The 27,309-nt window shown below is 35.8% G+C and overlaps 2 protein-coding genes across 2 annotated transcripts in view; both read right to left on the bottom strand.

The window, feature by feature from the left end:
• The window catches only part of LOC139940023 (3'-5' exoribonuclease HELZ2-like), a 38,592-nt gene extending 26,573 nt beyond the window's left edge, over positions 1–12,019 (bottom strand). Inside the window, exons 1-15 of the mRNA XM_071936216.1 lie at positions 11,891–12,019; positions 11,284–11,374; positions 10,611–10,755; positions 9,815–9,900; positions 8,563–8,596; positions 8,106–8,224; positions 7,814–7,892; positions 7,080–7,116; positions 6,506–6,639; positions 6,167–6,304; positions 5,560–5,650; positions 4,887–5,031; positions 4,083–4,486; positions 2,252–2,531; positions 540–729 (exon numbers count right to left, since the gene is read on the bottom strand). Coding sequence (XP_071792317.1) covers positions 540–729; positions 2,252–2,531; positions 4,083–4,486; positions 4,887–5,031; positions 5,560–5,650; positions 6,167–6,304; positions 6,506–6,639; positions 7,080–7,116; positions 7,814–7,892; positions 8,106–8,224; positions 8,563–8,596; positions 9,815–9,873 — 1,710 coding nt within the window. The 5' untranslated portion in view covers positions 9,874–9,900; positions 10,611–10,755; positions 11,284–11,374; positions 11,891–12,019. The remainder of the gene's footprint in view (positions 1–539; positions 730–2,251; positions 2,532–4,082; positions 4,487–4,886; positions 5,032–5,559; positions 5,651–6,166; positions 6,305–6,505; positions 6,640–7,079; positions 7,117–7,813; positions 7,893–8,105; positions 8,225–8,562; positions 8,597–9,814; positions 9,901–10,610; positions 10,756–11,283; positions 11,375–11,890) is intronic.
• LOC139939605 (uncharacterized) lies at positions 11,270–22,127 on the bottom strand. Its single transcript, XM_071935625.1, has 9 exons — positions 22,023–22,127; positions 15,550–15,635; positions 14,313–14,346; positions 13,856–13,974; positions 13,564–13,642; positions 12,805–12,841; positions 12,231–12,364; positions 11,891–12,028; positions 11,270–11,374 (listed from the first exon to the last, which is right to left on the bottom strand). The coding sequence occupies exons 2-9, from the start codon at positions 15,606–15,608 to the stop codon at positions 11,270–11,272; spliced, it is 705 nt and encodes a 234-aa protein (XP_071791726.1). The 5' UTR covers positions 15,609–15,635; positions 22,023–22,127.
• Between the last annotated feature and the right edge of the window lie 5,182 nt (positions 22,128–27,309).

Genomic DNA, 27,309 nt, shown 5'->3' with positions numbered 1-27,309 from the left:
CCGTGTCATGACATGTGTTTAAAATAAATCCGTAATTCTCGTTAATTGATATTGTTTTACTGTTTTCTCAAAAAGTAAAGCATTTCATGGAATAATATTACAAGAGAAGTATTTCACTACTACCTTCTGTAAACCCTGTAAGTTATTTGTACCGAAAGGTCCAATGGCTTAAAGAACGAGTCACTACTCTTTTATTCCCAATCATAAATGCCCTTTTGTTATAAAACGTTAACAAAATACAATTACAGACACTTTGACAGTTGAAAATTCGAGGTTTGAAATATTTTTTTCAAAAACTTTGTGAAGAGTCTGTTGCGCGTGGGTTAGAAATAGGTTACGCGCGCGCGCTTAGAAATAGACTACGCGCTATTACTAATAACTATTAATTGCGTTCCGCGTGATAATCTTGCGCGCCTGACACGCGGAAGCCAGCCGGTTTTAAACACTGGTCATTATGCACCGTTCAAACACCCCGCGTGACGCGCTCTCCACCAATAGGAGTAGAAAAACTGTCTGTGGAATTTATGAATTAAACTTACTACATCATGACCGAGATTGTAGCTGAAGAGAACATGGTCCATGAATGCGTATAACTTCGACTCCTTAGCCTTTCTTATTTTCATCACTATGTACCGATGCCTCTCCATCCATTCTTCTAACTCGTCTTTGCTATGAGCTTTGGTGCAGCTCTCGGGTGAATCACTAAATAAACAGGTGCCTCGTTTATGCCTGTTTAAAACAATTGTAACAATTTCAAACACTATGATTTATTTCATACCAAAAGGCCTTGATTATGGTGCGGCCATCTTGTTTCTGTTCCATACAAATCAGTGTGGCCAAACTGAGTCTGGAAAATAGTCTGGTGCCTTTAAGCCATTTTGTATTCAGGAAACCTGACAAAGATTACAGCAGAGTGATAAGGGTTGAGACAGTCAAGGCGTGGATATGAGCAAAGTTGTTTAACGATTATAGCAGAGTGATAAAGTTTGAGACAGTCAAGGCGTGGATATAAGATTACAGCAGAGTGATAAAAATTGAGACAGTCAAGGCGTGGATATGAGCAAAACTGTTTAAAGATTACAGCAGAGTGATAAAGGTTGAGACAGTCAAGGCGTGGATATGAGCAAAACTGTTTAAAGATTACAGCAGAGTGATAAGGGTTGAGACAGTCAAGGCGTGGATATGAGCAAAACTGTTTAAAGATTACAGCAGAGTGATAAAGGTTGAGACAGTCAAGGCGTGGATATGAGCAAAACTGTTTAAAAAATACAGCAGAGTGATAAAGTTTGAGACAGTCAAGGCGTGGATATGAGCAAAACTGTTTAATGATTACAGCAGAGCGATAACGTTTGAGACAGTCAAGACGTGGATATGAGCAAAACAGTTTAAAGATTACAGCAGAGTGGTAAGGGTTGAGACAGTCAAGGCGTGGATATGAGCAAAACTGTTTAAAGATTACAGCAGAGTGATAAAGTTTGAGACAGTCAAGGCGTGGATATGAGCAAAACTGTTTAAAGATTACAGCAGAGTGATAAAGTTTGAGACAGTCAATGCGTGGATGTGAGCAAAACTGTTTAAAGATTACAGCAGAGTGAAAAGGGTTGAGACAGTCAAGGCGTGGATATGAGCAAAACTGTTTAAAGATTACAGCAGAGTGATAAAGTTTGAGACAGTCAAGGCGTGGATATGAGCAAAACTGTTTAAAGATTACAGCAGAGTGATAAAGTTTGAGACAGTCAAGGCGTGGATATGAGCAAAACTGTTTAAAGATTACACAGAGTGATAAAGTTTGAGACAGTCAAGGCGTGGATATGAGCAAAACTGTTTAAAGATTACACAGAGTGATAAAGTTTGAGACAGTCAAGGCGTGGATATGAGCAAAACAGTTTAAAGATTACAGCAGAGTGATAAAGGTTGAGACAGTCAAGGCGTGGATATGAGCAAAACTGTTTAAAGATTACAGCAGAGTGATAAGGGTTGAGACAGTCAAGGCGTGGATATGAGCAAAACTGTTTAAAGATTACAGCAGAGTGATAAAGTTTGAGACAGTCAAGGCGTGGATATGAGCAAAACTGTTTAAAGATTACACAGAGTGATAAAGTTTGAGACAGTCAAGGCGTGGATATGAGCAAAACTGTTTAAAGATTACAGCAGAGTGGTAAGGGTTGAGACAGTCAAGGCGTGGATATGAGCAAAACTGTTTAAAGTGCAAAGGACAGATCAAATAATGAGAATGTTTTGGTGTACTTACTCTTGACACTCTTCGTACTGGTCACCAGCAACTTTCACAGGAGGTCTTCGATGTTTCCACACCTTATCTTTGTCAGACTTTATGTTCGACTTGTGTTGGTTAGTTAGAAAATGTCGCTGGAGTCGCCAGTGCTCGTTGAATGTTTTATTGCAATAAGAGCAATGTGTTTTCTCTTGAGGTGGAGGTTGGGTTAGTGTTGAGGAGGTTGCGTAAGCAGTCGCTGTGTTTGGGGTTTCTGGTGGTGCCCTTCCAGCCGACATAACTTCCTGCAATGTTTTGACTAATACAGACCAGGATTATTATAAACAAAAACAGGGCTGTCGTGGTTTGTTCTGACATGATTTTACAGGGCATTTTATAATCTGCCTCATTCACTAATGAATATTTACTGTTTCCAACTTCTTAAATTCAAACCAGTCCCTCCCCTTCAACCCCCACCACTTATTTTGTCTCCTTCATTGTTTACCCTTAATGTATGTGCTTTTTGGCAAGCTGCAGAGCAGTGCGAGCCTAATAATACCAATTTCCGTCCGGCGTCCGTCCGTCCGTCTGTCCGTCCGTCTGTCCGTCCGGCCGTCCGCACTCAAGTCTTTGAGTTGATTTGTTTTTGGTATGTACAAGCCCAAGTGAAATTGTTATATATAATTGCCGGTCATTTTCAATAATTTTCAGCTATGTTTTCAAATAATGTTGAAGTTTTTGGAATAAAAAAGAGGTTAAATTTTTGGGAATAAAAAAATGTTAAAGTTTTTGGAATAACAAAAATGTTAAAGTTTTTTCAGGCTCAAACATGAAATGTTGGATTAAAAAAATAAAACTCAAATTAAAATCTTAAAGTTTGCAAATAATTTGATCAAACAAAAATCAAACTCTCTGTCACTGGTTCCAGTTGAATGAGCTGAAACAATGAACAACATAAATAATAATAATAATAAGAAGAAGAAACAACGCTTATAAAGCGCCTTACATCCATGACTGGACCCCAAGGCGCTGTACACATTAAAAATAGCTGCAAACAAGAGCAAAAAACCCACGAGCATAACAATTTCTAAAAATATAAACCACAAAATGGACCAGCCAATAGTTAAAACCACAAACCGCGAAATTTAAAAAGTTATGGAAAAGCACTACTATAAAAAGATTAGTTAAACTTACAATACTTTAAAAAGGTGTCCATATAGGAAATACACTTACAATTATATCATATCAGGGGTCGATCCCGCAAAGAGTCAGGACCAGTCCCTTTAAGACTAGTCCCAAGAGATATTAAAATGTATGGCCAGTCCTAAAATAAATGGTCATAACTCCTGATTCCAATGTTGTACTGACTTGAAACTTAAGTCAAATGACGTTTTTACATCAAGATGCATATGAAACGATAAAACTCAATGAGTGCAACGCTGGTTCCAGTTGAATGAGCTGAAACAATGAAAATCTTAAATGGTCATAACTCCTTATTGCAACGATGTTCTGACTTTAAACTTCAATCAAATAATGCTTCTTACATGTATAGATAATATGAAAAGATGAAACTCATGGAGTTTATCATTGGTTCCAGTTGAATAAGCTAAAACCATGAAACCTTAAATGGCCATGACTTTATACTTGTCAACATCCCTACCCCTTTGACCATCAGTTGATCAAACGATTGTGTTTTTTTTCTGTCAGTCATTGGTTCTATATATCTGGCGATCGGCAGCTCGTTGGTCTGGTGGTAAGACGTCTGCTAAGGAATGGAAATGTTTATGGGTTCGAATTCTACCTGAGTTATATGTCATATTTTCCACAGTAAGGGCTCGTGAAAGTATATCACATTAAATGGCGAACTTACGTTTATATCTTCTCATGAAGATCCATAGCTCCCTTTCTTCATTGGAGTGTGGAAACGTGCAGCTCGTTTTAAAGCACTTGTCGCCAAATTTGCACATTGTAGGGGTGACAGTGGGTGGCAAAGCTTTACTTACAGGTGTCACTTTGCGCCATTTTTTCCGCTCCTCACAGTAAACTAAAATCATCTTTTTAGTCTGGCCACATTGATGTACATGACTCTTGTCAGCACATGTCAGGAGACCATCCGACAATGATTGTAATCTCGCACCAGCGTGTCGTGTGAAGCAAATACCACACGCGTACTGCATTTCGTAGCTGAACTTGGGTATACTCTCTAATTTTGTAGCAGATGAGTCCTGGCTTGGGGGTTTCTTGATTATTGTTTGACTGGGGATCTTCTGTTTACTACATTGGAAGAGAATAATAAAATCATTTAAGCAGTGTTTGTTTTGAACGAGTCGTTTTATTCCCTGATTGATGAATCACGAATCAGAAGTAGGCCTTCCACTTTGAAGAAGAATGTGGTGAATGAGAGCTAGTATAGAGGTAGAACCTCCATGGTACACACATGGACTATTACAGAGCCCATGTAAAATGAACTGGTAAAGAAACAAAAGAGTGGAGAGCTACTTGTTTTGTGTGAACAAAATATAGAGTTTCCAATCGCAATTCGTCCCCTCATAATAATTTTAGCTTGATTATAATTTAGTTGGAATTGAGACGCCGTGTGGTATTAGTTTTTGTTTAATCGATGGGTACTGTTTCAAACTGTAATCACAAGGGGTTCCAACTTTCCTTTACTTACGTGTCACTGCGCGCACGTGTTACTGAAACCTTCCCTTCCCCAACGCGATTTAAAACACCTTTCTTTGGAGATTTTTCCTTATGCAGAGATGACGCTAACTTTGAGCAAGATGACTTAGACGAACTTCCAGATTGTGAATGAGATTCTTGGAAATATAAACATGGAATAAACATCTTTAAATTGTCAATGTTGTGATCATGCGTCGGAACACAGCTTAGCTATATTGTACTGTTTGCACCTTTTTTAGCTTGATGAGCTTCGTTATCATCTGAGCGGGTCAAACGGTGTTCAGAGTGTTGGGTTTTTTTTATGAAAGACCGCCTAACAGGAATATGTTTTTTGTTACTGGAGGTGGGAGAGTAAACCAAATTTTTTTTTAAAGAGTTAATTTTTAATTTAAAGACTTAGCTAACATTGTATTTATACTGATTGAGGAATTGGAAATAAATGGTGTTGTACTGAAATTTAAAAGCTAATATTAATGCATTTAAAAACACAATAATAAGTTTAAACGGAAGATGGCGATAACATAAATATTGTTCAACTACCAAAGTGTCATAACCACAGATAAGTAATCGGTTAATAATAATGTGAATGATTGAAAACCGAAAGAAGAACAGCAAAAGAAAACATACAAATTTAAATTTAAATTCATATGACTAAACAAACTTACGAGCAATTGGGAAAACAGGATCTGCGTTGTCACTGATAGCTTTGACTTGTTTTCGTTTACCTTTGCCTTGATGTTGAACTTGCTTAGCTTTCTGGAGAAATGCAGTTACAACATGATATCAACATAAAACTGACGGTACGGAGTTGTCACGTCGCTAAAGTTACTTTGTGTTTTTGTATTGCTATTGGTTGGTTTGCTTACACGCGCCTGCATAATATGCAGGAACAATTATGAAATTGCGTTTTCGTTGGGGGTAGAACAATTGAATGCTGAAGAGGTCGGGAAAGGGACTTGGTGGAGTAAAGGGGGGCAAGGGGGGAGTGGTCATTAAATGGTTGTTAACAATTTCTTTCAAGGGGTTACAGACGGAAGGTTCAGCCAACGTTCACATTGCAAAAACATTGGAAGTCAATGTGTGAACGGTACCAGTAGACCAGTAGTGAAGTAGCACAACGTTGATAATAAATAACACAATCATAGAATATCAATTCGAAGTTTTGTCGGCTTTGAAAGGAAACATTGTCTAAAAACGAAATGGCGTTTGGGGCACATTAACCGTTATTCGTTCATTTCCAATTCATTTGGTGCAATGTTTGTTATCACTAACCTTTGCGATTTGCACATTCTCTTTTGGAATCCAGTCCGGATCGGGGGCTGTGGATGACCCTGATGCAAATTCAATAGGGCTACCCAAGTGCTCACTCATTATCTGTAGTATATCAGCGACTTCGACCGTTTCTTGGACCTGAGAATGTATAAAAGTATTGCTCTATTATGTATCCCTTTCACATCAGGGTAGTTGGAATTTTCTCTCACCTCCCCCCCCCCCTCTCTCTCTCTCCCTCTTTAATTTCATTTATTTCATAATTAATACAGCTACAGATTAACTTGTTTAGGAAAACCCTTGTTATAAAAATAAAATTCTAAATACTTCTAAATACATTACCATTTGTGGGATTTCGTCTTGTAAAAACCTTCCAAAATCGGTCAGTTCTCTGTCCCCTCCTGCTTTGGCGATGTTGTATTTTGCTTTCACTTGCTCTACTTGTGCACCAATATCATTGGGACTCATACCTAGGGCTGTATAAGAATATTACATCAGCTGATTTGTAGTATTAAAGTAAAAAACTATAAATCGTATGTAAAAGAGGCAACAAAACAATCTAAGAAACGTCTCTCCATCAGGGATTTAAATACAGACATAAAATTGTTTTAGAATTCAGAAAGTTTGCTGAACAGTTGCAAGCCTAAAGTATCAGTCAATAGTATAACAATAATTGCATCAGTGTCAAAAGGAAGAGAAATGTACCTGAATGTAATGGGGCCCTAAATCAGACCAATAAGTGAATCAAAAAGTCAATCAATCAATAAGTCAGTCAATCAATCAATCAATCAACCAATCAATCAATCGATCAAATGAGGTGGACGTTTTGTGATGTATCTAAATTATGTTTTAACAAGCAAAGTAAAATTGCGTATTTACATACCGTTATTTTAATAACTATGTTCATATTCCTTACCACTTACGGCAGCCTCTAGCGCCCTCTGTGGGTCATTCTGTAAAGAAAATCAGCAACTTTGTTCAACAACAAACAGTTAAAGGAACACGTTGCCTTGGATCGGTCGAGTTGGTCTTTGAAAAGCGTTTGTAACCGTTTTTTATAAAATGCATATGGGTAGAAAGATGTTGTAAAAGTAGAATACAATGAGCCACACAAACATGCCTCGAAATTGCGTGGTTTTCCTTTTACTTCGTCGACTAACACGTCGGCCCATTTATGGGGGTCAAAATTTTGACTCCCATAAATGGCCGACCATGTTAGTTCGCACAGTAGAAGGAACACCACGCAATTTCGAGGCAAACTTGTGTGGATCATTGTATTCTACTTTCAAAACATCTTTCCAACCATATGCATTTTATAAAAAACGGTTACAAACGCTTTTGTTTTGACCAACTCGTCCGATCCAAGGCAACGTGTTCCTTTAAATTTAATTTCAATCCTAAGTGGAAGTGCGCAAATGGAGAAAGAATGCTACTTTGTGTAAAACAAAAACTTTAAAAAGTTAATAAAGCATTTAACGGAGTACTGGTGTTCACCGTTCAAAGAATATTTTAATATATCTTGGCTGTCACGGCAACAGTGATTTCATTGGTGGATCCAATTTCTTTGGAAACCATTCGATCGAGACAATGTTATTTGTATTATTTCGAACCTTTCTCTTTGTTTTAGAAAAGGATGTACTGCTATCTCACCATAAGATTGTAGCATTTCGCCCTCAGTGTGTACAGTTTCGTGTTAATCCTGCCTCCAGGAGAACCTTCATGAAGATCGCTTTGAAGCGAAAACACAGACAGAAAATCTTATTATAATATTTCCATTTAGGTTTTGTTCAGATAATTCAAATTCTTTTGCAAAACATTAATTATTTATAGTGACATTGGATATTTTACTGACCTTGTGCTTTAGAACAGACGAAAATAAATGTCATGAACAAGACACAAATTATAGTTTTCTCCGATTAGTAATTAATGTAACGTTATATACCTGCCCGCAGAGAGCCCTTCTTCAACTCCCATGAGAGCACTTTCGTAGTTTTTTTCTTCCAGAAGCTTCTCCACTTCATCTTTGATGTCATTTTGAAGATCCCGAACGAACGTTCTATACTGTTTATGGATATGAATTACAGCATCGTTATATATAATACACCCATTTATATGTAATCTTCCAAGCATCAATCTTGAAATATTTTCCCTTCACCTCTGAGCAATTATACAGGACCTAGGCTTGCACCCATACAAGGTGGGAAAGAGCCATATTATAGTCTATGCACACTGCGCGTTGCACCCATACAAGGTGGGGAAAAGCCATATTATAGTCTATGCACACTGCGCGTGGCTTTCTTTGTTTTATAAATTGGTGTTTGATAGTATAATACAAATTATTTTCATCACCACCATTTTAAGAGTCTCACTTACAACTTTAAAAGGTTCTATATACTCACATGAATATCTGCCGGTGAAAACCATGGACAGAAACTGAAAGCAATGTCAATAACAATCATTTCAACATGTGTAGTATTTAATATTGTTATGCGAATGACGGAAATAACATCTAGTCCGATCATATTCATCAATTTGCCCAAAGAGAAGACGGCATGAGAAAGGACAACTTTCAAAAGAAAATAATAGATAAGTTACGACAATATCAATACTAATTCAAAACAGCAAATTCAACATAACTAATTCAACATGTCATGAACCAGTGGTTAAAAGCACCGGATTTAAACAGTGGTGTTTCTGATCAGCAGAGTGTAGGTTCGAGTCCCAGTCATAACACTTGTTTTCTTAAAGACCCTGGACACTATTGGTATAAATTGTCAAAGACCAGTCTTCTCACGTGGTATATCTCAACATATGCATAAAATAACAAACCTGTGAAAATTTGAGCTCAATTTGTCGGCGAAGATGCGAGATAATAATGAATGGAAAATCACCCTTGTCACACGAAGTTGTGTGCTTTCAGATGCTTGATTTCGAGACCTCAAATTCGAAATCTGAGGTCTCGAAATTAAGTTCTCGGAAAATTACTTCTTTCTTGAAAACTACGTCACTTCAGAGGGAGCCGTTTCTCACAATGTTTTATACTATCAACCTCTCCCCATTACTCGTTACCAAGTAAGGTTTTATGATAATAATAATTATTTTGAGTAATTACCAAAAGTGTCCTCTGCCTTTAAGCAAATTACTTAAACATGCTTCTTCCTTCGGATGGGACGTAAACCCGTTGCACCCGTTGCAACACGTAGGTCCCACGTGTTGTGTAACGCACGTAAAAAAAAGCACAGTGCACTTATCGTAAAGAGAAGGGGTTCGCCCCAGTGTTCCTGGTTTGATTGGCAGCATATTGCGGCACAGCACCTTGTAAACCATTACATGGTGCAATGTAAAAGGAGTAGGTCTCATAATTCATACCTAGTCCCACATACCTTACAGGAAAGTACTGTATGTTAAAGCGCAAGGTGCGTCACTGAGTGACAGATATGCTCTCAACATAAGAAGCCAATATTGTATCATTAATAATCCACACCATAAATTCAAAATTGAGTTTAGTTTACGTCGTGTTGCTTTTGGGAAATTTATTATAACGTACCATTAAAGTTATTTTTGTTTTACTATATATATTTCCATTACGAGTTAGAAGTATGGGATTTGCTAAAAATATAAGTGTTATTGATCTCATTCAATTATTCTTACTTTAAATACGTGAGTCTATTGATGATGCTTTGAAATTGTGCCACACGGTCATCATCCATAGTGCTGAGATGAGGAGCGCCCTCAACCTATCAAAATAAACGATCATGATCACAATAAATATTTACCACATGCATTTTCAAGGCGACATTGGGTGCGTTTGATTAGCTTCCCTGTGTCAACCCCGGGGTGCTCATTCGGGTGACCCCCGACACGGCACTTGGGGCTGACCTGGGTGAGCCCCTGGAATGACGTCATAGCTATTCGAACCTACCGGGGGCAGATCGGGGTCGACCCGGGGAAGCTTATCAAACGCACCCATTATTGTCATCTGACGTCACACTTCGAGGCCCGTGGATAACTCCAGAGCGTGGCTGGCCTCTAGCCTGCATCAAACCCCGTTCATAATCACCTTTCACCTACATTCATTTCACATGGAGATACGCAGTCAAATCCTACGTGCAAGCAAATTCATTTCAATTCATTTCAATTCAATTCAATTCAATTCAATTCAATTCAATTCAATTCAATTCAATTCAATTCAATTCAATTCAATTCAATTCAATTCAATTCAATTCAATTCAATTCAATTCAATTCAATTCAATTCAATTCAATTCAATTCAATTCAATTCAATTCAATTCAATTCAATTCAATTCAATTCAATTCAATTCAATTCAATTCAATTCAATTCAATTCAATTCAATTCAATTCAATATTAATTGGTATTAGTTTTTGTTTAATCGATGGGTACTGTTTCAAACTGTAATCACAAGGGGTTCCAACTTTCCTTTACTTACGTGTCACTGCGCGCACGTGTTACTGAAACCTTCCCTTCCCCAACGCGATTTAAAACACCTTTCTTTGGAGATTTTTCCTTATGCAGAGATGACGCTAACTTTGAGCAAGATGACTTAGACGAACTTCCAGATTGTGAATGAGATTCTTGGAAATATAAACATGGAATAAACATCTTTAAATTGTCAATGTTGTGATCATGCGTCGGAACACAGCTTAGCTATATTGTACTGTTTGCACCTTTTTTAGCTTGATGAGCTTCGTTATCATCTGAGCGGGTCAAACGGTGTTCAGAGTGTTGGGTTTTTTTTATGAAAGACCGCCTAACAGGAATATGTTTTTTGTTACTGGAGGTGGGAGAGTAAACCAAATTTTTTTTTAAAGAGTTAATTTTTAATTTAAAGACTTAGCTAACATTGTATTTATACTGATTGAGGAATTGGAAATAAATGGTGTTGTACTGAAATTTAAAAGCTAATATTAATGCATTTAAAAACACAATAATAAGTTTAAACGGAAGATGGCGATAACATAAATATTGTTCAACTACCAAAGTGTCATAACCACAGATAAGTAATCGGTTAATAATAATGTGAATGATTGAAAACCGAAAGAAGAACAGCAAAAGAAAACATACAAATTTAAATTTAAATTCATATGACTAAACAAACTTACGAGCAATTGGGAAAACAGGATCTGCGTTGTCACTGATAGCTTTGACTTGTTTTCGTTTACCTTTGCCTTGATGTTGAACTTGCTTAGCTTTCTGGAGAAATGCAGTTACAACATGATATCAACATAAAACTGACGGTACGGAGTTGTCACGTCGCTAAAGTTACTTTGTGTTTTTGTATTGCTATTGGTTGGTTTGCTTACACGCGCCTGCATAATATGCAGGAACAATTATGAAATTGCGTTTTCGTTGGGGGTAGAACAATTGAATGCTGAAGAGGTCGGGAAAGGGACTTGGTGGAGTAAAGGGGGGCAAGGGGGGAGTGGTCATTAAATGGTTGTTAACAATTTCTTTCAAGGGGTTACAGACGGAAGGTTCAGCCAACGTTCACATTGCAAAAACATTGGAAGTCAATGTGTGAACGGTACCAGTAGACCAGTAGTGAAGTAGCACAACGTTGATAATAAATAACACAATCATAGAATATCAATTCGAAGTTTTGTCGGCTTTGAAAGGAAACATTGTCTAAAAACGAAATGGCGTTTGGGGCACATTAACCGTTATTCGTTCATTTCCAATTCATTTGGTGCAATGTTTGTTATCACTAACCTTTGCGATTTGCACATTCTCTTTTGGAATCCAGTCCGGATCGGGGGCTGTGGATGACCCTGATGCAAATTCAATAGGGCTACCCAAGTGCTCACTCATTATCTGTAGTATATCAGCGACTTCGACCGTTTCTTGGACCTGAGAATGTATAAAAGTATTGCTCTATTATGTATCCCTTTCACATCAGGGTAGTTGGAATTTTCTCTCACCTCCCCCCCCCCCCTCTCTCTCTCTCCCTCTTTAATTTCATTTATTTCATAATTAATACAGCTACAGATTAACTTGTTTAGGAAAACCCTTGTTATAAAAATAAAATTCTAAATACTTCTAAATACATTACCATTTGTGGGATTTCGTCTTGTAAAAACCTTCCAAAATCGGTCAGTTCTCTGTCCCCTCCTGCTTTGGCGATGTTGTATTTTGCTTTCACTTGCTCTACTTGTGCACCAATATCATTGGGACTCATACCTAGGGCTGTATAAGAATATTACATCAGCTGATTTGTAGTATTAAAGTAAAAAACTATAAATCGTATGTAAAAGAGGCAACAAAACAATCTAAGAAACGTCTCTCCATCAGGGATTTAAATACAGACATAAAATTGTTTTAGAATTCAGAAAGTTTGCTGAACAGTTGCAAGCCTAAAGTATCAGTCAATAGTATAACAATAATTGCATCAGTGTCAAAAGGAAGAGAAATGTACCTGAATGTAATGGGGCCCTAAATCAGACCAATAAGTGAATCAAAAAGTCAATCAATCAATAAGTCAGTCAATCAATCAATCAATCAACCAATCAATCAATCGATCAAATGAGGTGGACGTTTTGTGATGTATCTAAATTATGTTTTAACAAGCAAAGTAAAATTGCGTATTTACATACCGTTATTTTAATAACTATGTTCATATTCCTTACCACTTACGGCAGCCTCTAGCGCCCTCTGTGGGTCATTCTGTAAAGAAAATCAGCAACTTTGTTCAACAACAAACAGTTAAAGGAACACGTTGCCTTGGATCGGTCGAGTTGGTCTTTGAAAAGCGTTTGTAACCGTTTTTTATAAAATGCATATGGGTAGAAAGATGTTGTAAAAGTAGAATACAATGAGCCACACAAACATGCCTCGAAATTGCGTGGTTTTCCTTTTACTTCGTCGACTAACACGTCGGCCCATTTATGGGGGTCAAAATTTTGACTCCCATAAATGGCCGACCATGTTAGTTCGCACAGTAGAAGGAACACCACGCAATTTCGAGGCAAACTTGTGTGGATCATTGTATTCTACTTTCAAAACATCTTTCCAACCATATGCATTTTATAAAAAACGGTTACAAACGCTTTTGTTTTGACCAACTCGTCCGATCCAAGGCAACGTGTTCCTTTAAATTTAATTTCAATCCTAAGTGGAAGTGCGCAAATGGAGAAAGAATGCTACTTTGTGTAAAACAAAAACTTTAAAAAGTTAATAAAGCATTTAACGGAGTACTGGTGTTCACCGTTCAAAGAATATTTTAATATATCTTGGCTGTCACGGCAACAGTGATTTCATTGGTGGACGGCAACAGTGATTTCATTGGTGGATCCAATTTCTTTGGAAACCATTCGATCGAGACAATGTTATTTGTATTATTTCGAACCTTTCTCTTTGTTTTAGAAAAGGATGTACTGCTATCTCACCATAAGATTGTAGCATTTCGCCCTCAGTGTGTACAGTTTCGTGTTAATCCTGCCTCCAGGAGAACCTTCATGAAGATCGCTTTGAAGCGAAAACACAGACAGAAAATCTTATTATAATATTTCCATTTAGGTTTTGTTCAGATAATTCAAATTCTTTTGCAAAACATTAATTATTTATAGTGACATTGGATATTTTACTGACCTTGTGCTTTAGAACAGACGAAAATAAATGTCATGAACAAGACACAAATTATAGTTTTCTCCGATTAGTAATTAATGTAACGTTATATACCTGCCCGCAGAGAGCCCTTCTTCAACTCCCATGAGAGCACTTTCGTAGTTTTTTTCTTCCAGAAGCTTCTCCACTTCATCTTTGATGTCATTTTGAAGATCCCGAACGAACGTTCTATACTGTTTATGGATATGAATTACAGCATCGTTATATATAATACACCCATTTATATGTAATCTTCCAAGCATCAATCTTGAAATATTTTCCCTTCACCTCTGAGCAATTATACAGGACCTAGGCTTGCACCCATACAAGGTGGGAAAGAGCCATATTATAGTCTATGCACACTGCGCGTTGCACCCATACAAGGTGGGGAAAAGCCATATTATAGTCTATGCACACTGCGCGTGGCTTTCTTTGTTTTATAAATTGGTGTTTGATAGTATAATACAAATTATTTTCATCACCACCATTTTAAGAGTCTCACTTACAACTTTAAAAGGTTCTATATACTCACATGAATATCTGCCGGTGAAAACCATGGACAGAAACTGAAAGCAATGTCAATAACAATCATTTCAACATGTGTAGTATTTAATATTGTTATGCGAATGACGGAAATAACATCTAGTCCGATCATATTCATCAATTTGCCCAAAGAGAAGACGGCATGAGAAAGGACAACTTTCAAAAGAAAATAATAGATAAGTTACGACAATATCAATACTAATTCAAAACAGCAAATTCAACATAACTAATTCAACATGTCATGAACCAGTGGTTAAAAGCACCGGATTTAAACAGTGGTGTTTCTGATCAGCAGAGTGTAGGTTCGAGTCCCAGTCATAACACTTGTTTTCTTAAAGACCCTGGACACTATTGGTATAAATTGTCAAAGACCAGTCTTCTCACGTGGTATATCTCAACATATGCATAAAATAACAAACCTGTGAAAATTTGAGCTCAATTTGTCGGCGAAGATGCGAGATAATAATGAATGGAAAATCACCCTTGTCACACGAAGTTGTGTGCTTTCAGATGCTTGATTTCGAGACCTCAAATTCGAAATCTGAGGTCTCGAAATTAAGTTCTCGGAAAATTACTTCTTTCTTGAAAACTACGTCACTTCAGAGGGAGCCGTTTCTCACAATGTTTTATACTATCAACCTCTCCCCATTACTCGTTACCAAGTAAGGTTTTATGATAATAATAATTATTTTGAGTAATTACCAAAAGTGTCCTCTGCCTTTAAGCAAATTACTTAAACATGCTTCTTCCTTCGGATGGGACGTAAACCCGTTGCACCCGTTGCAACACGTAGGTCCCACGTGTTGTGTAACGCACGTAAAAAAAAGCACAGTGCACTTATCGTAAAGAGAAGGGGTTCGCCCCAGTGTTCCTGGTTTGATTGGCAGCATATTGCGGCACAGCACCTTGTAAACCATTACATGGTGCAATGTAAAAGGAGTAGGTCTCATAATTCATACCTAGTCCCACATACCTTACAGGAAAGTACTGTATGTTAAAGCGCAAGGTGCGTCACTGAGTGACAGATATGCTCTCAACATAAGAAGCCAATATTGTATCATTAATAATCCACACCATAAATTCTTACGTCGTGTTGCTTTTGGGAAATTTATTATAACGTACCATTAAAGTTATTTTTGTTTTACTATATATATTTCCATTACGAGTTAGAAGTATGGGATTTGCTAAAAATATAAGTGTTATTGATCTCATTCAATTATTCTTACTTTAAATACGTGAGTCTATTGATGATGCTTTGAAATTGTGCCACACGGTCATCATCCATAGTGCTGAGATGAGGAGCGCCCTCAACCTATCAAAATAAACGATCATGATCACAATAAATATTTACCACATGCATTTTCAAGGCGACATTGGGTGCGTTTGATTAGCTTCCCTGTGTCAACCCCGGGGTGCTCATTCGGGTGACCCCCGACACGGCACTTGGGGCTGACCTGGGTGAGCCCCTGGAATGACGTCATAGCTATTCGAACCTACCGGGGGCAGATCGGGGTCGACCCGGGGAAGCTTATCAAACGCACCCATTATTGTCATCTGACGTCACACTTCGAGGCCCGTGGATAACTCCAGAGCGTGGCTGGCCTCTAGCCTGCATCAAACCCCGTTCATAATCACCTTTCACCTACATTCATTTCACATGGAGATACGCAGTCAAATCCTACGTGCAAGCAAATTCATTTCAATTCATTTCAATTCAATTCAATTCAATTCAATTCAATTCAATTCAATTCAATTCAATTCAATTCAATTCAATTCAATTCAATTCAATTCAATTCAATTCAATTCAATTCAATTCAATTCAATTCAATTCAATTCAATTCAATTCAATTCAATTCAATTCAATTCAATTCAATTCAATTCAATTCAATTCAATTCAATTCAATTCAATTCAATTCAATTCAATTCAATTCAATTCAATTCAATTCAATTCAATTCAATTCAATTCAATTCAATTCAATTCAATTCAATTCAATTCAATTCAATTCAATTCAATTCAATTCAATTCAATTCAATTCAATTCAATTCAATTCAATTCAATTCAATTCAATTCAATTCAATTCAATTCAATTCAATTCAATTCAATTCAATTCAATTCAATTCAATTCAATTCAATTCAATTCAATTCAATTCAATTCAATTCAATTCAATTCAATTCAATTCAATTCAATTCAATTCAATTCAATTCAATTCAATTCAATTCAATTCAATTCAATTCAATTCAATTCAATTCAATTCAATTCAATTCAATTCAATTCAATTCAATTCAATTCAATTCAATTCAATTCAATTCAATTCAATTCAATTCAATTCAATTCAATTCAATTCAATTCAATTCAATTCAATTCAATTCAATTCAATTCAATTCAATTCAATTCAATTCAATTCAATTCAATTCAATTCAATTCAATTCAATTCAATTCAATTCAATTCAATTCAATTCAATTCAATTCAATTCAATTCAATTCAATTCAATTCAATTCAATTCAATTCAATTCAATTCAATTCAATTCAATTCAATTCAATTCAATTCAATTCAATTCAATTCAATTCAATTCAATTCAATTCAATTCAATTCAATTCAATTCAATTCAATTCAATTCAATTCAATTCAATTCAATTCAATTCAATTCAATTCAATTCAATTCAATTCAATTCAATTCAATTCAATTCAATTCAATTCAATTCAATTCAATTCAATTCAATTCAATTCAATTCAATTCAATTCAATTCAATTCAATTCAATTCAATTCAATTCAATTCAATTCAATTCAATTCAATTCAATTCAATTCAATTCAATTCAATTCAATTCAATTCAATTCAATTCAATTCAATTCAATTCAATTCAATTCAATTCAATTCAATTCAATTCAATTCAATTCAATTCAATTCAATTCAATTCAATTCAATTCAATTCAATTCAATTCAATTCAATTCAATTCAATTCAATTCAATTCAATTCAATTCAATTCAATTCAATTCAATTCAATTCAATTCAATTCAATTCAATTCAATTCAATTCAATTCAATTCAATTCAATTCAATTCAATTCAATTCAATTCAATTCAATTCAATTCAATTCAATTCAATTCAATTCAATTCAATTCAATTCAATTCAATTCAATTCAATTCAATTCAATTCAATTCAATTCAATTCAATTCAATTCAATTCAATTCAATTCAATTCAATTCAATTCAATTCAATTCAATTCAATTCAATTCAATTCAATTCAATTCAATTCAATTCAATTCAATTCAATTCAATTCAATTCAATTCAATTCAATTCAATTCAATTCAATTCAATTCAATTCAATTCAATTCAATTCAATTCAATTCAATTCAATTCAATTCAATTCAATTCAATTCAATTCAATTCAATTCAATTCAATTCAATTCAATTCAATTCAATTCAATTCAATTCAATTCAATTCAATTCAATTCAATTCAATTCAATTCAATTCAATTCAATTCAATTCAATTCAATTCAATTCAATTCAATTCAATTCAATTCAATTCAATTCAATTCAATTCAATTCAATTCAATTCAATTCAATTCAATTCAATTCAATTCAATTCAATTCAATTCAATTCAATTCAATTCAATTCAATTCAATTCAATTCAATTCAATTCAATTCAATTCAATTCAATTCAATTCAATTCAATTCAATTCAATTCAATTCAATTCAATTCAATTCAATTCAATTCAATTCAATTCAATTCAATTCAATTCAATTCAATTCAATTCAATTCAATTCAATTCAATTCAATTCAATTCAATTCAATTCAATTCAATTCAATTCAATTCAATTCAATTCAATTCAATTCAATTCAATTCAATTCAATTCAATTCAATTCAATTCAATTCAATTCAATTCAATTCAATTCAATTCAATTCAATTCAATTCAATTCAATTCAATTCAATTCAATTCAATTCAATTCAATTCAATTCAATTCAATTCAATTCAATTCAATTCAATTCAATTCAATTCAATTCAATTCAATTCAATTCAATTCAATTCAATTCAATTCAATTCAATTCAATTCAATTCAATTCAATTCAATTCAATTCAATTCAATTCAATTCAATTCAATTCAATTCAATTCAATTCAATTCAATTCAATTCAATTCAATTCAATTCAATTCAATTCAATTCAATTCAATTCAATTCAATTCAATTCAATTCAATTCAATTCAATTCAATTCAATTCAATTCAATTCAATTCAATTCAATTCAATTCAATTCAATTCAATTCAATTCAATTCAATTCAATTCAATTCAATTCAATTCAATTCAATTCAATTCAATTCAATTCAATTCAATTCAATTCAATTCAATTCAATTCAATTCAATTCAATTCAATTCAATTCAATTCAATTCAATTCAATTCAATTCAATTCAATTCAATTCAATTCAATTCAATTCAATTCAATTCAATTCAATTCAATTCAATTCAATTCAATTCAATTCAATTCAATTCAATTCAATTCAATTCAATTCAATTCAATTCAATTCAATTCAATTCAATTCAATTCAATTCAATTCAATTCAATTCAATTCAATTCAATTCAATTCAATTCAATTCAATTCAATTCAATTCAATTCAATTCAATTCAATTCAATTCAATTCAATTCAATTCAATTCAATTCAATTCAATTCAATTCAATTCAATTCAATTCAATTCAATTCAATTCAATTCAATTCAATTCAATTCAATTCAATTCAATTCAATTCAATTCAATTCAATTCAATTCAATTCAATTCAATTCAATTCAATTCAATTCAATTCAATTCAATTCAATTCAATTCAATTCAATTCAATTCAATTCAATTCAATTCAATTCAATTCAATTCAATTCAATTCAATTCAATTCAATTCAATTCAATTCAATTCAATTCAATTCAATTCAATTCAATTCATTTCATTTCATTTCATTTCATTTCATTTCATTTCATTTCATTTCATTTCATTTCATTTCATTTCATTTCATTTCATTTCATTTCAATTCATTTCAATTCATTTCAATTCATTTCAATTCAATTCAATTCAATTCAATTCAATTCAATTTTTTATTCATCATGTCCAGCATGAAAATAACTTCTCGATTTGCACGTTAAAGTTAGTTTTACTGTATATGTGAAATGTGTCACATAAAACAGAATAATGATATTACATTTATTTCATCTACATCTTGGAAGTGTATCTTGACGCATCTATGATGACAGTTTTTTGGGTTTTTTTGTATTCTTGACCCGGACATTTTTAAATGTATGTGTGTATTCATGTCTGAAGCTTTAAAATATATAAATAAAAATGGTAAATGCAGCTTTTGTGTCACTTCCCCCAAAACAAGAATGATTACTTGCGCGTAGATGCTGATAACTACTTTTGAAACATTAACACATTGTAGGCAATGACAAATATTGATTAAACGTGTTAAGCACCAAAGCAAATAAACTGCGCCAATAAAGTATCTAAACACTTACAAATGGTCAGATATATCGGAACCTGAAATAGTATGCCAAAAAATAATTATTCATTTCTATTCACCGTTAATTTCTGCACATTTTGACACACCTTGTGTTGCGCTACGATGTTGTTTGGTGGATTTATGGGCACTTGAGTGGCTTAAGGTCGAATTTCAAAAGTTGCAAAAGCCCCTATTCAAGCTAAATCGTTGTATTGTGACGAGTAAGATCAGCGTTTCTTTTGCCCGCCCTTTATAAATGATTTGTTTGTCGCGTTTTGGATAAATCGGTTGCGATGAACATCAGCAATAATTGTCAGTAACCAAGCAAAGGGGTCAAAGATGGGAGGCATACAACAAAATGGGTTAAGAGCCAGAATCCCTGATTATGGTAAGACAGGGAAAGGTGTTTCAAGATAACAGGAAAGATGGCTCAACTGACCAAACAGGAAAGAGGACGGATCGTTGGTTTGATAGAAGCCGGTATGTTGATTCGAGCTGCAGCTCATCAAGTTGGAACGTCACCAGCGACGGTCAGTAAAATGGTGGAATGGCTACCAAGCTCAGGGAAATGTGGACAACCTGCCAAGGAGTGGCCGCCCGAGTGTAACTTCTGCAGCAGAAGAAAGTGAACAAGTCCATCAAGCCTGACACCACTCTCGAGGGATTGCGTCGCATCCTGATCAGGAAATGGCAGGGGATTGACCAGGGACAGATCAGATGTCTCGTTTGGAGTATGAGAAGACGACTCCTTGCCGTTAACAGTGATGGAGGACACACCAAGTATTGAGGACAGGATATCAGCAGTTTTAGAGTTAAAGATACGGCCATAAATTTCATGGTCAAGTAAACGAAACGAGTTTGTGTCTTTTGTCTTGATTTTGTCTGAGTGTGATGCTTATGTGAGTTCCCTTCTGGAATTGGGGTGAATAGGGGCTTTTGCAACTTTTGAAATTCGACCTTAAGCCACTCAAGTGTCCATAAATCCACTAAACAACATCGTAGCGCAACACAAGATGTGTCAAAATGTGCAGAAATTAACGGTGAATAGAAATGAATAATTATTCTTTGGCATACTAATTCAGGTTCCGATAAATCTGACTATTTGTAAGTGTTTAGATACTTTATTGGCGCAGTTTATTACAATGTTTGCAGTCTCTTTGTCGTTGTGGGGAATTCCCGAATGAGAAATTTTCCACGATTGAAAGGTCAAGGATTGTGCAATTATTTTTAACAAAGGCAATGGCGCACGTCATTGCTGTTTACTAGACTCGATTCAAGTCCGTTCTTATGTGAGAGGTTCCTAAGCACATCGCGCCTATACCAAACAAGCCGAATAGCAGTGCGCACTCGCGGCAAAATGTAATAATAAATTATAATAATAAACATATATTTATAAAGCGCCAAATCGCCATATTATGGCCTCAAAGCGCTAAAAAATACAAAGATAACAAAAGGAATTATCAAATAACAACTGTACAATACAAATGGGTAACCGAATATTTTTGCAAAAAAATATTTAGGCCTAGCTATGTGGTCGCGCGGAACAGGTTATAGGGAGTGCAGAGCATCACAAAACAATAGTTTTCTGGCGATGGTGGATTGGGACTTGAGTCAAGTCTAGCTGTTTACGGGCGTGATGGGTTGTCATTCATATCAATAACAAGGGTGTTTCCGAGGGCTGATCAAGTTCAGGATCGTTTATATGTCGTGCTCGTTTTGGGAAAGAAATATGTATCACCGATTTCGAAAAAAAAATTGACATTCGTAAGTTAAAAACAAATAGTAATAATAATAGTAGTGGCCTGACGTTTCCACCCTATGAGACGTTTCAACCCCCTCAAGGGTTACACCATATTTGCAGTATACCTGTTCATGTCTTGTACATTTTTAACACAGATCCATTTGGTTGGTAGGCATGTTGCAACAGCTATTTCTATTTTTTTTTCTTCATAAAAACAAAAATAATACAAAGATTACCAGCGTTTTGCAGAGGTTGTGTTGTAGGCCCATGGAGTTCAAATACGAACATTTGAACTAATATTATAAATCATTGAATATTATATCGATGTGTACTCCTTAAGGAGACACTGGTCATTTTATATATATATTAGGGTTTAATACAGTGGAACTCATTGGCAATCTTGTACACGTAAGTCGATATTTTAACTATTTGTAGAAAATTCCGCCTATATTCCAAAATGCTCACCTTTAACCAGTCCAATCGCTACATTAGACAGTGGTTTGAAATCGTTTCATCACTGGATATTTCCCACTCAGTTTTTCAACCTCTCCAAAGTCGATGTCCAAAAACAAGTGAAATTGTTTTGTTTGTGACTGCTAATGAAGAACCCGACAGGAACAGCTTTAGATGATCTCGAACTGACGACTTAGTTCCGTTCTGTTCAGATGCTGCGATGAGATTGCTGCGAGAAACTAGGGGACCTACGTCATTTTTGTTGTGGGGATTCCCTAAAATGAGACATAAAAATAGAATGGTGGCCCTGAAGGGACGTCGCATATCGAAAATGTGCGCATTTTCAATGTTGTGAATTGAATTGCTTACTTTGTCACACACCTTTCGTGTGACACTATAGCAATCCACCTGCAAACATTACTATATAATAATTTGTCCTCAGCCTTAGGTATACCACCTCGCAACTCGCCTAGAAATGTTATTCAAAGATTTATGTGACCAAGTATGCCTATGGGGAAAAAATCCAAGACATTGTATACATAATCAACACATTATATTGTGGTGATCTGCAGTGTTCTTTCAGGGCCACCACAAGGCACTCACTGTGTAGGTGTGAAAGGGGTTTGTTGGGACTTTGTTATTTTCAAATGCAAATTTTTTTTTACAAAGGAAAACTTGGAAGTGGTATGAACGATATGCACGAGTGCCTCGTGAACATTATTATCACGGCTGATTTTTTGAACAACAATGTATTTATATAAAAATAGTAGGGGATATGGCCCTGGCTTTCGATTCAAAGTGGACCTTCGTAAGAGGCACAAACAAGTACAAACCAATACATATCCATTCATAACAAAAACGATAGCAAATGATAAGGGAAGGTGTATCCAGAAAATATGGGGAAAATAAAGCCAGTCAGTATTATTAATTTACGAAAATAGGGTTGCTAAAAGCCAATCAGAGTAGAACAGTGACGCAAAAGATAATCAACATGTAAAAATCTGGCAATTTTGGTATTAAAATGATATAATATTGTTCGTGCACAAAAAAATATTGTGATTTGTGTTCACAGTTTAAAGTTTGTGACAAAAATTAATTGTGTTTTGTGTTTAAAAAGAACAGCCTACGTCAGAGCAGTGACTTGTTCCGTCGGAGTTGTGACTTGCTTCCTTGATTGTCGTTTTGGGCACGACAGACCTGTCTTTGTATGACCCCCAAGGTTTATATTTGCGGGTGTATGACTATCAAGAATACTTACATAGCCAGTCTAGCATACTCACATCAAGAGTTGTTGTCAAACATAGAGCAGAGTTTTTGTTCAACCATTTTTTCGTGTTTGCCGTAAAATCCCCCGCCGTTGACTTGGCCCTCTTGGGTATGTATAATGGCCGTACTCTCTGGCCCCTCGCGTTGCCAAAATTTACACCAAAGCCAGACGGTCACAATGAACTGGAAGCCCTTGCTTAGGACTTTCAAACTGTACAAAGAAATTGTACAAACCCAGCGCTAAGTGCCAAACGGCCGCCGGTTCAAGGGAACAGTGAAGAATTGTTTCTTATTAATTTAAACAACTGTTCGTCAGTAGCCTAGTTGGTAAGACACTGCTCTAGAATTGCAAGGGTCGTGGGTAAAATACTTGTTGCACGCTGTGATTTGGGGTCCATCTAGGTTTGTATACCCGAGGGTCTACAAAACGCCATGGACCCCGTCACAGCGTGCAACAATAATTGTACACTCTACACTTCTGGGTCAGTTTGACCCAGAATCCGTGTCAATGTGACCCGGAATCCGAGTCATTGTGACCAGAAATTTGGTTAAAATCGGGGATTTTGACTCGGATTCCGGGTCACGTTGACACGGATTGCGGATCAAATTGACCCAGACATGGGTCTGGCCCCCTTGGACCCAAATCCGTGACCCGGGAGTTTTGGGAGTGTATACTGAGAGTCAACTCGGAGTATTCTCTCCGATTCTTGCTCATCAAAATAAATAAATAATATAATGTATATAGTCTTTTAAGCAGCAGTCTGCGAGGGTCTACGCCCCATCTCCGTCCAAAACGTTGTATAACAGCAGGGCCACGAAAAAACGGCTGCAGAAATTACAAAAACAATAACACATCAGACTTGAGATCATCAAGTACCTGCAACAAAATGGTAGGTTACTTTCCAAGTTTGTTTTCGTAAAACTGCACTGATTTCATGGTGACCTCTTTATTCAAGGTTTGAGAATTGAAGTCAACATAATTGCAGGTGTAGCTTGATATTAGTCACCCGGAGAACTGTGTACAAGCTTCGTCTGCATAGCGCCCTCTTTTGAACCATCCTCCTGCGACGCATGTTCATTTCCCATGGGGGGCATAATCTCCGGGGGACAGATTTCCTTATAATGCTGAAGAATCTTTGTTTCTACAATGAGAGGGGTTAATTTACCAGACATGGGAACTTTATGGACAGATTTCCTGATAATGCTGAAGAATCTTTGTTTCTACAATGAGAGGGGTTAATTTACCAGACGTGGGAACTTTATGGACAGATTTCCTTATAATGCTGAAGAATCTTTGTTTCTACAATGAGGGGGTTAATTTACCAGACGTGGGAACTTTATGGACAGATTTCCTGATAATGCTGAAGAATCTTTGTTTCTACAATGAGAGGGGTTAATTTACCAGACGTAGGAACTTTATGGACAGATTTCCTGATAATGCTGAAGAATCTTTGTTTCTACAATGAGAGGGGTTAATTTACCAGACGTAGGAACTTTATAGACATTTCCTGATAATGCTGAAGAATCTTTGTTTCTACAATGAGAAGGGTTAATTTACAAGACGAAAGAACTTTATTTTGGGATTTCTGCGGAATCGTTAGTCATCTACTCTTCCTGACCGAGGGGATGTACACACATCATAGAGGGCGCGTTCCATGGTTGCAGGCAATCCAACAGGATACACAGTGCAGTGCTTTTCCTTCAACAAGATAGAAAGCTTGGGAATCACGACTGCCAAATCATTGACTTTTATCAAATATTCAAAATTTTCAGTTGCAATGTCTTGTGATGATCGGAAAATTGATCAATGGTTGGATGTTTGGGGGTTGGAAAGGGTTGTTTTTCGTATTTTGTGAAATTATATTGTTGCCATTATAAAGTAAAAAGACTGTATACATAACCCACAATGTTTACAGTTTTTTTTTTAAGTGTGACTTGCGTATTTGGAAAACAAATTACATGTCTTTTTTATGTTTGTGTTGAAAACCTGTGTCTTGAAGTTAATGGGTTTTTACTAAAAGTAAACGGTAGTCACATCCTACGTGTGGGGTGTATTTGACACGGGGTTGCTATCTGTCTAAGTAATGCACTGCAAAATAATAAAACAAAAAGTCTAAATAACTGTTGTATGCAAACAAAGTAAATCTGTACACTTCCATTATAAATTAATTTCTTCTCTCGTTGTCCTCTCACGACACCCTGTCTCCTCACGTAGTCCCTATAACAGGTCTTTTCCTCTAGAGGTACTTCGATGATAGTGTGCAGCAAGTCTCTTACTCGTTGTCCGGTCTCTTCGCATTTTCTCTCACCATCCGCTTGTCAGCATCTTCTCACCCACAGTCTCTGATCCAAAGACCTGTAGCATACTGTTTTAAATGACTTTTTCTCCCGAACTGAAGAATTTACCATTTCTTGATAAAACACCTAACTCGAAAGAAAACAAAATCATTTTGAGAAAAGTAAGTACAGAGATGAGCTGTGTAGCTATAAAACTGGGATCGAAGTGTAAACAGAGGCAGTGATAGGACACGTTATATTCAAAGCCATTGGAACTTTGAATGGAAATAAAAACGCCCTCAATTTACACGGAATTGATATAATAAAAGAAACCACCAAAGTTTTCGTGTTAGGCTTTTTTCTACCATGGAAGTGGCCTTGCCTAAACATCTAACGTCACACTTCGAAGCTCGCGAATAAAGACAGGGGTGAGTCTTGGAAGGGGCCTGCTGCACTTTGGTACCCTCTCACTGTGTCTTATTTTTCACCAGCATCTTACAATCTAATTCGATTTAATTAAGAGCAATATCATTAGACACCTTCTCTTTCTCTATCCATTGGTGTTTTTTTAGGGCCTTCACATTAGGTGGACCTTCGGCCTGGATCGGCGGTTTCTGTTATTACGGAATTAAGTTTCACTATTGGTGGGATTCTCCCTTAAAAACCCGAACATTTGCAACCATCGTCTGATATACTTCCACCCCCGGTGCTCACTTCCCGCTTTTCTATAGGAGAGACACATCTTAGTAATCAAATGAACCAGTTTAACCGACGCAACCATTTTAAAGGTACAATGCTTCTTTAAAAAATGCATAAATTCTCGATTTAATAAACATGATTAAACCTTAATTAAACCTTAATTAAACCGAAATAGATTGTAAAACACGAAGTAACTCGATGTAATCAACATCTTGACAAAACTTGACCGGCGCCTTTGAATGTTCCTCTTTTTCCGCCTTATAAATGCTGTAGTTTATTATTATGTTGTGACAAAACAGTCTTGTTTATCTTTCAGCTCGTTTCATTTGATGTGTTTGCTAAAATAATAAAAACGCTTTTAAAAGATGAATGATTGTCATTAGCCGCGTTTCATTTCAAGGTTGTTTTTAATAGGTTTTCCCGGACAATTTCAGAGAAAAACAGTCTATTTTACTTGCATGCATACATTCGTGTTACAGTGAGTTGGCCTCGTATGGTTTTTAAGAAACAACACAAATGTAGGGGCTATACGTTTTATAGCTTCGAAAACGATCTAACAATGTTTCATCATGTGTGTCGACCTGTTTCTGTGAAACTGAAATGCAATTTTTATGTTTACAATTAGTGTCATTTGCCACTTTTTAGTTGAGAGCAATTAAATATAAACTGTCATTTGAGTATGAAAGACGGTTTTTATGCGGAATTACTTGCCACACGTTGCCATCAAACATGACAAATCACAAACTAAGTTGTGTGGCCATGGAAATGACGAAAGGCTTTGGTGTAGTTAGCTGGAAATTTGCAATGTTTAGGTTTCTGAAAGCCGCAGGAAATTCTATGTTCTTTAGTGTTCAACTTTTCATTCAGTCTTCGCTATAACATAGGAAAAACCTGACGGTAGTCCAGTTGCATATGACGTCATGAGCCCAACAAGCCCTCTCATTTGGGTAAATGGCGTAGTCAGGGACAATAACAATTCATTAATTCATTCAGTAGATTCATTAAAGGCACTGTACACGTTTGGTAATTGTCAAAGACCAGTGTTCTCACTTGGTGT

This window comes from Asterias amurensis, chromosome 7, assembly GCF_032118995.1.
Source record: "Asterias amurensis chromosome 7, ASM3211899v1".
NCBI classification, from domain to species: Eukaryota; Metazoa; Echinodermata; class Asteroidea; order Forcipulatida; family Asteriidae; genus Asterias; species Asterias amurensis.
This window is presented reverse-complemented; position numbering and strand designations above follow the sequence as displayed.

What these genes read in the sequence shown, in the direction of transcription:
- LOC139939605 (XM_071935625.1), bottom strand. Translation starts at nt 15,608, where the DNA reads ATGGATGATGACCGTGTGGCACAATTTCAAAGCATCATCAATAGACTC. An exon ending in AATAGACTCACGTATTTAAA is followed by an intron (nt 14,347 to 15,549) that starts GTAAGAATAATT and finishes CATTGCTTTCAG; the next exon opens with TTTCTGTCCATGGTTTTCAC. An exon ending in AAGACGAAATCCCACAAATG is followed by an intron (nt 12,029 to 12,230) that starts GTAATGTATTTA and finishes ATACATTCTCAG; the next exon opens with GTCCAAGAAACGGTCGAAGT.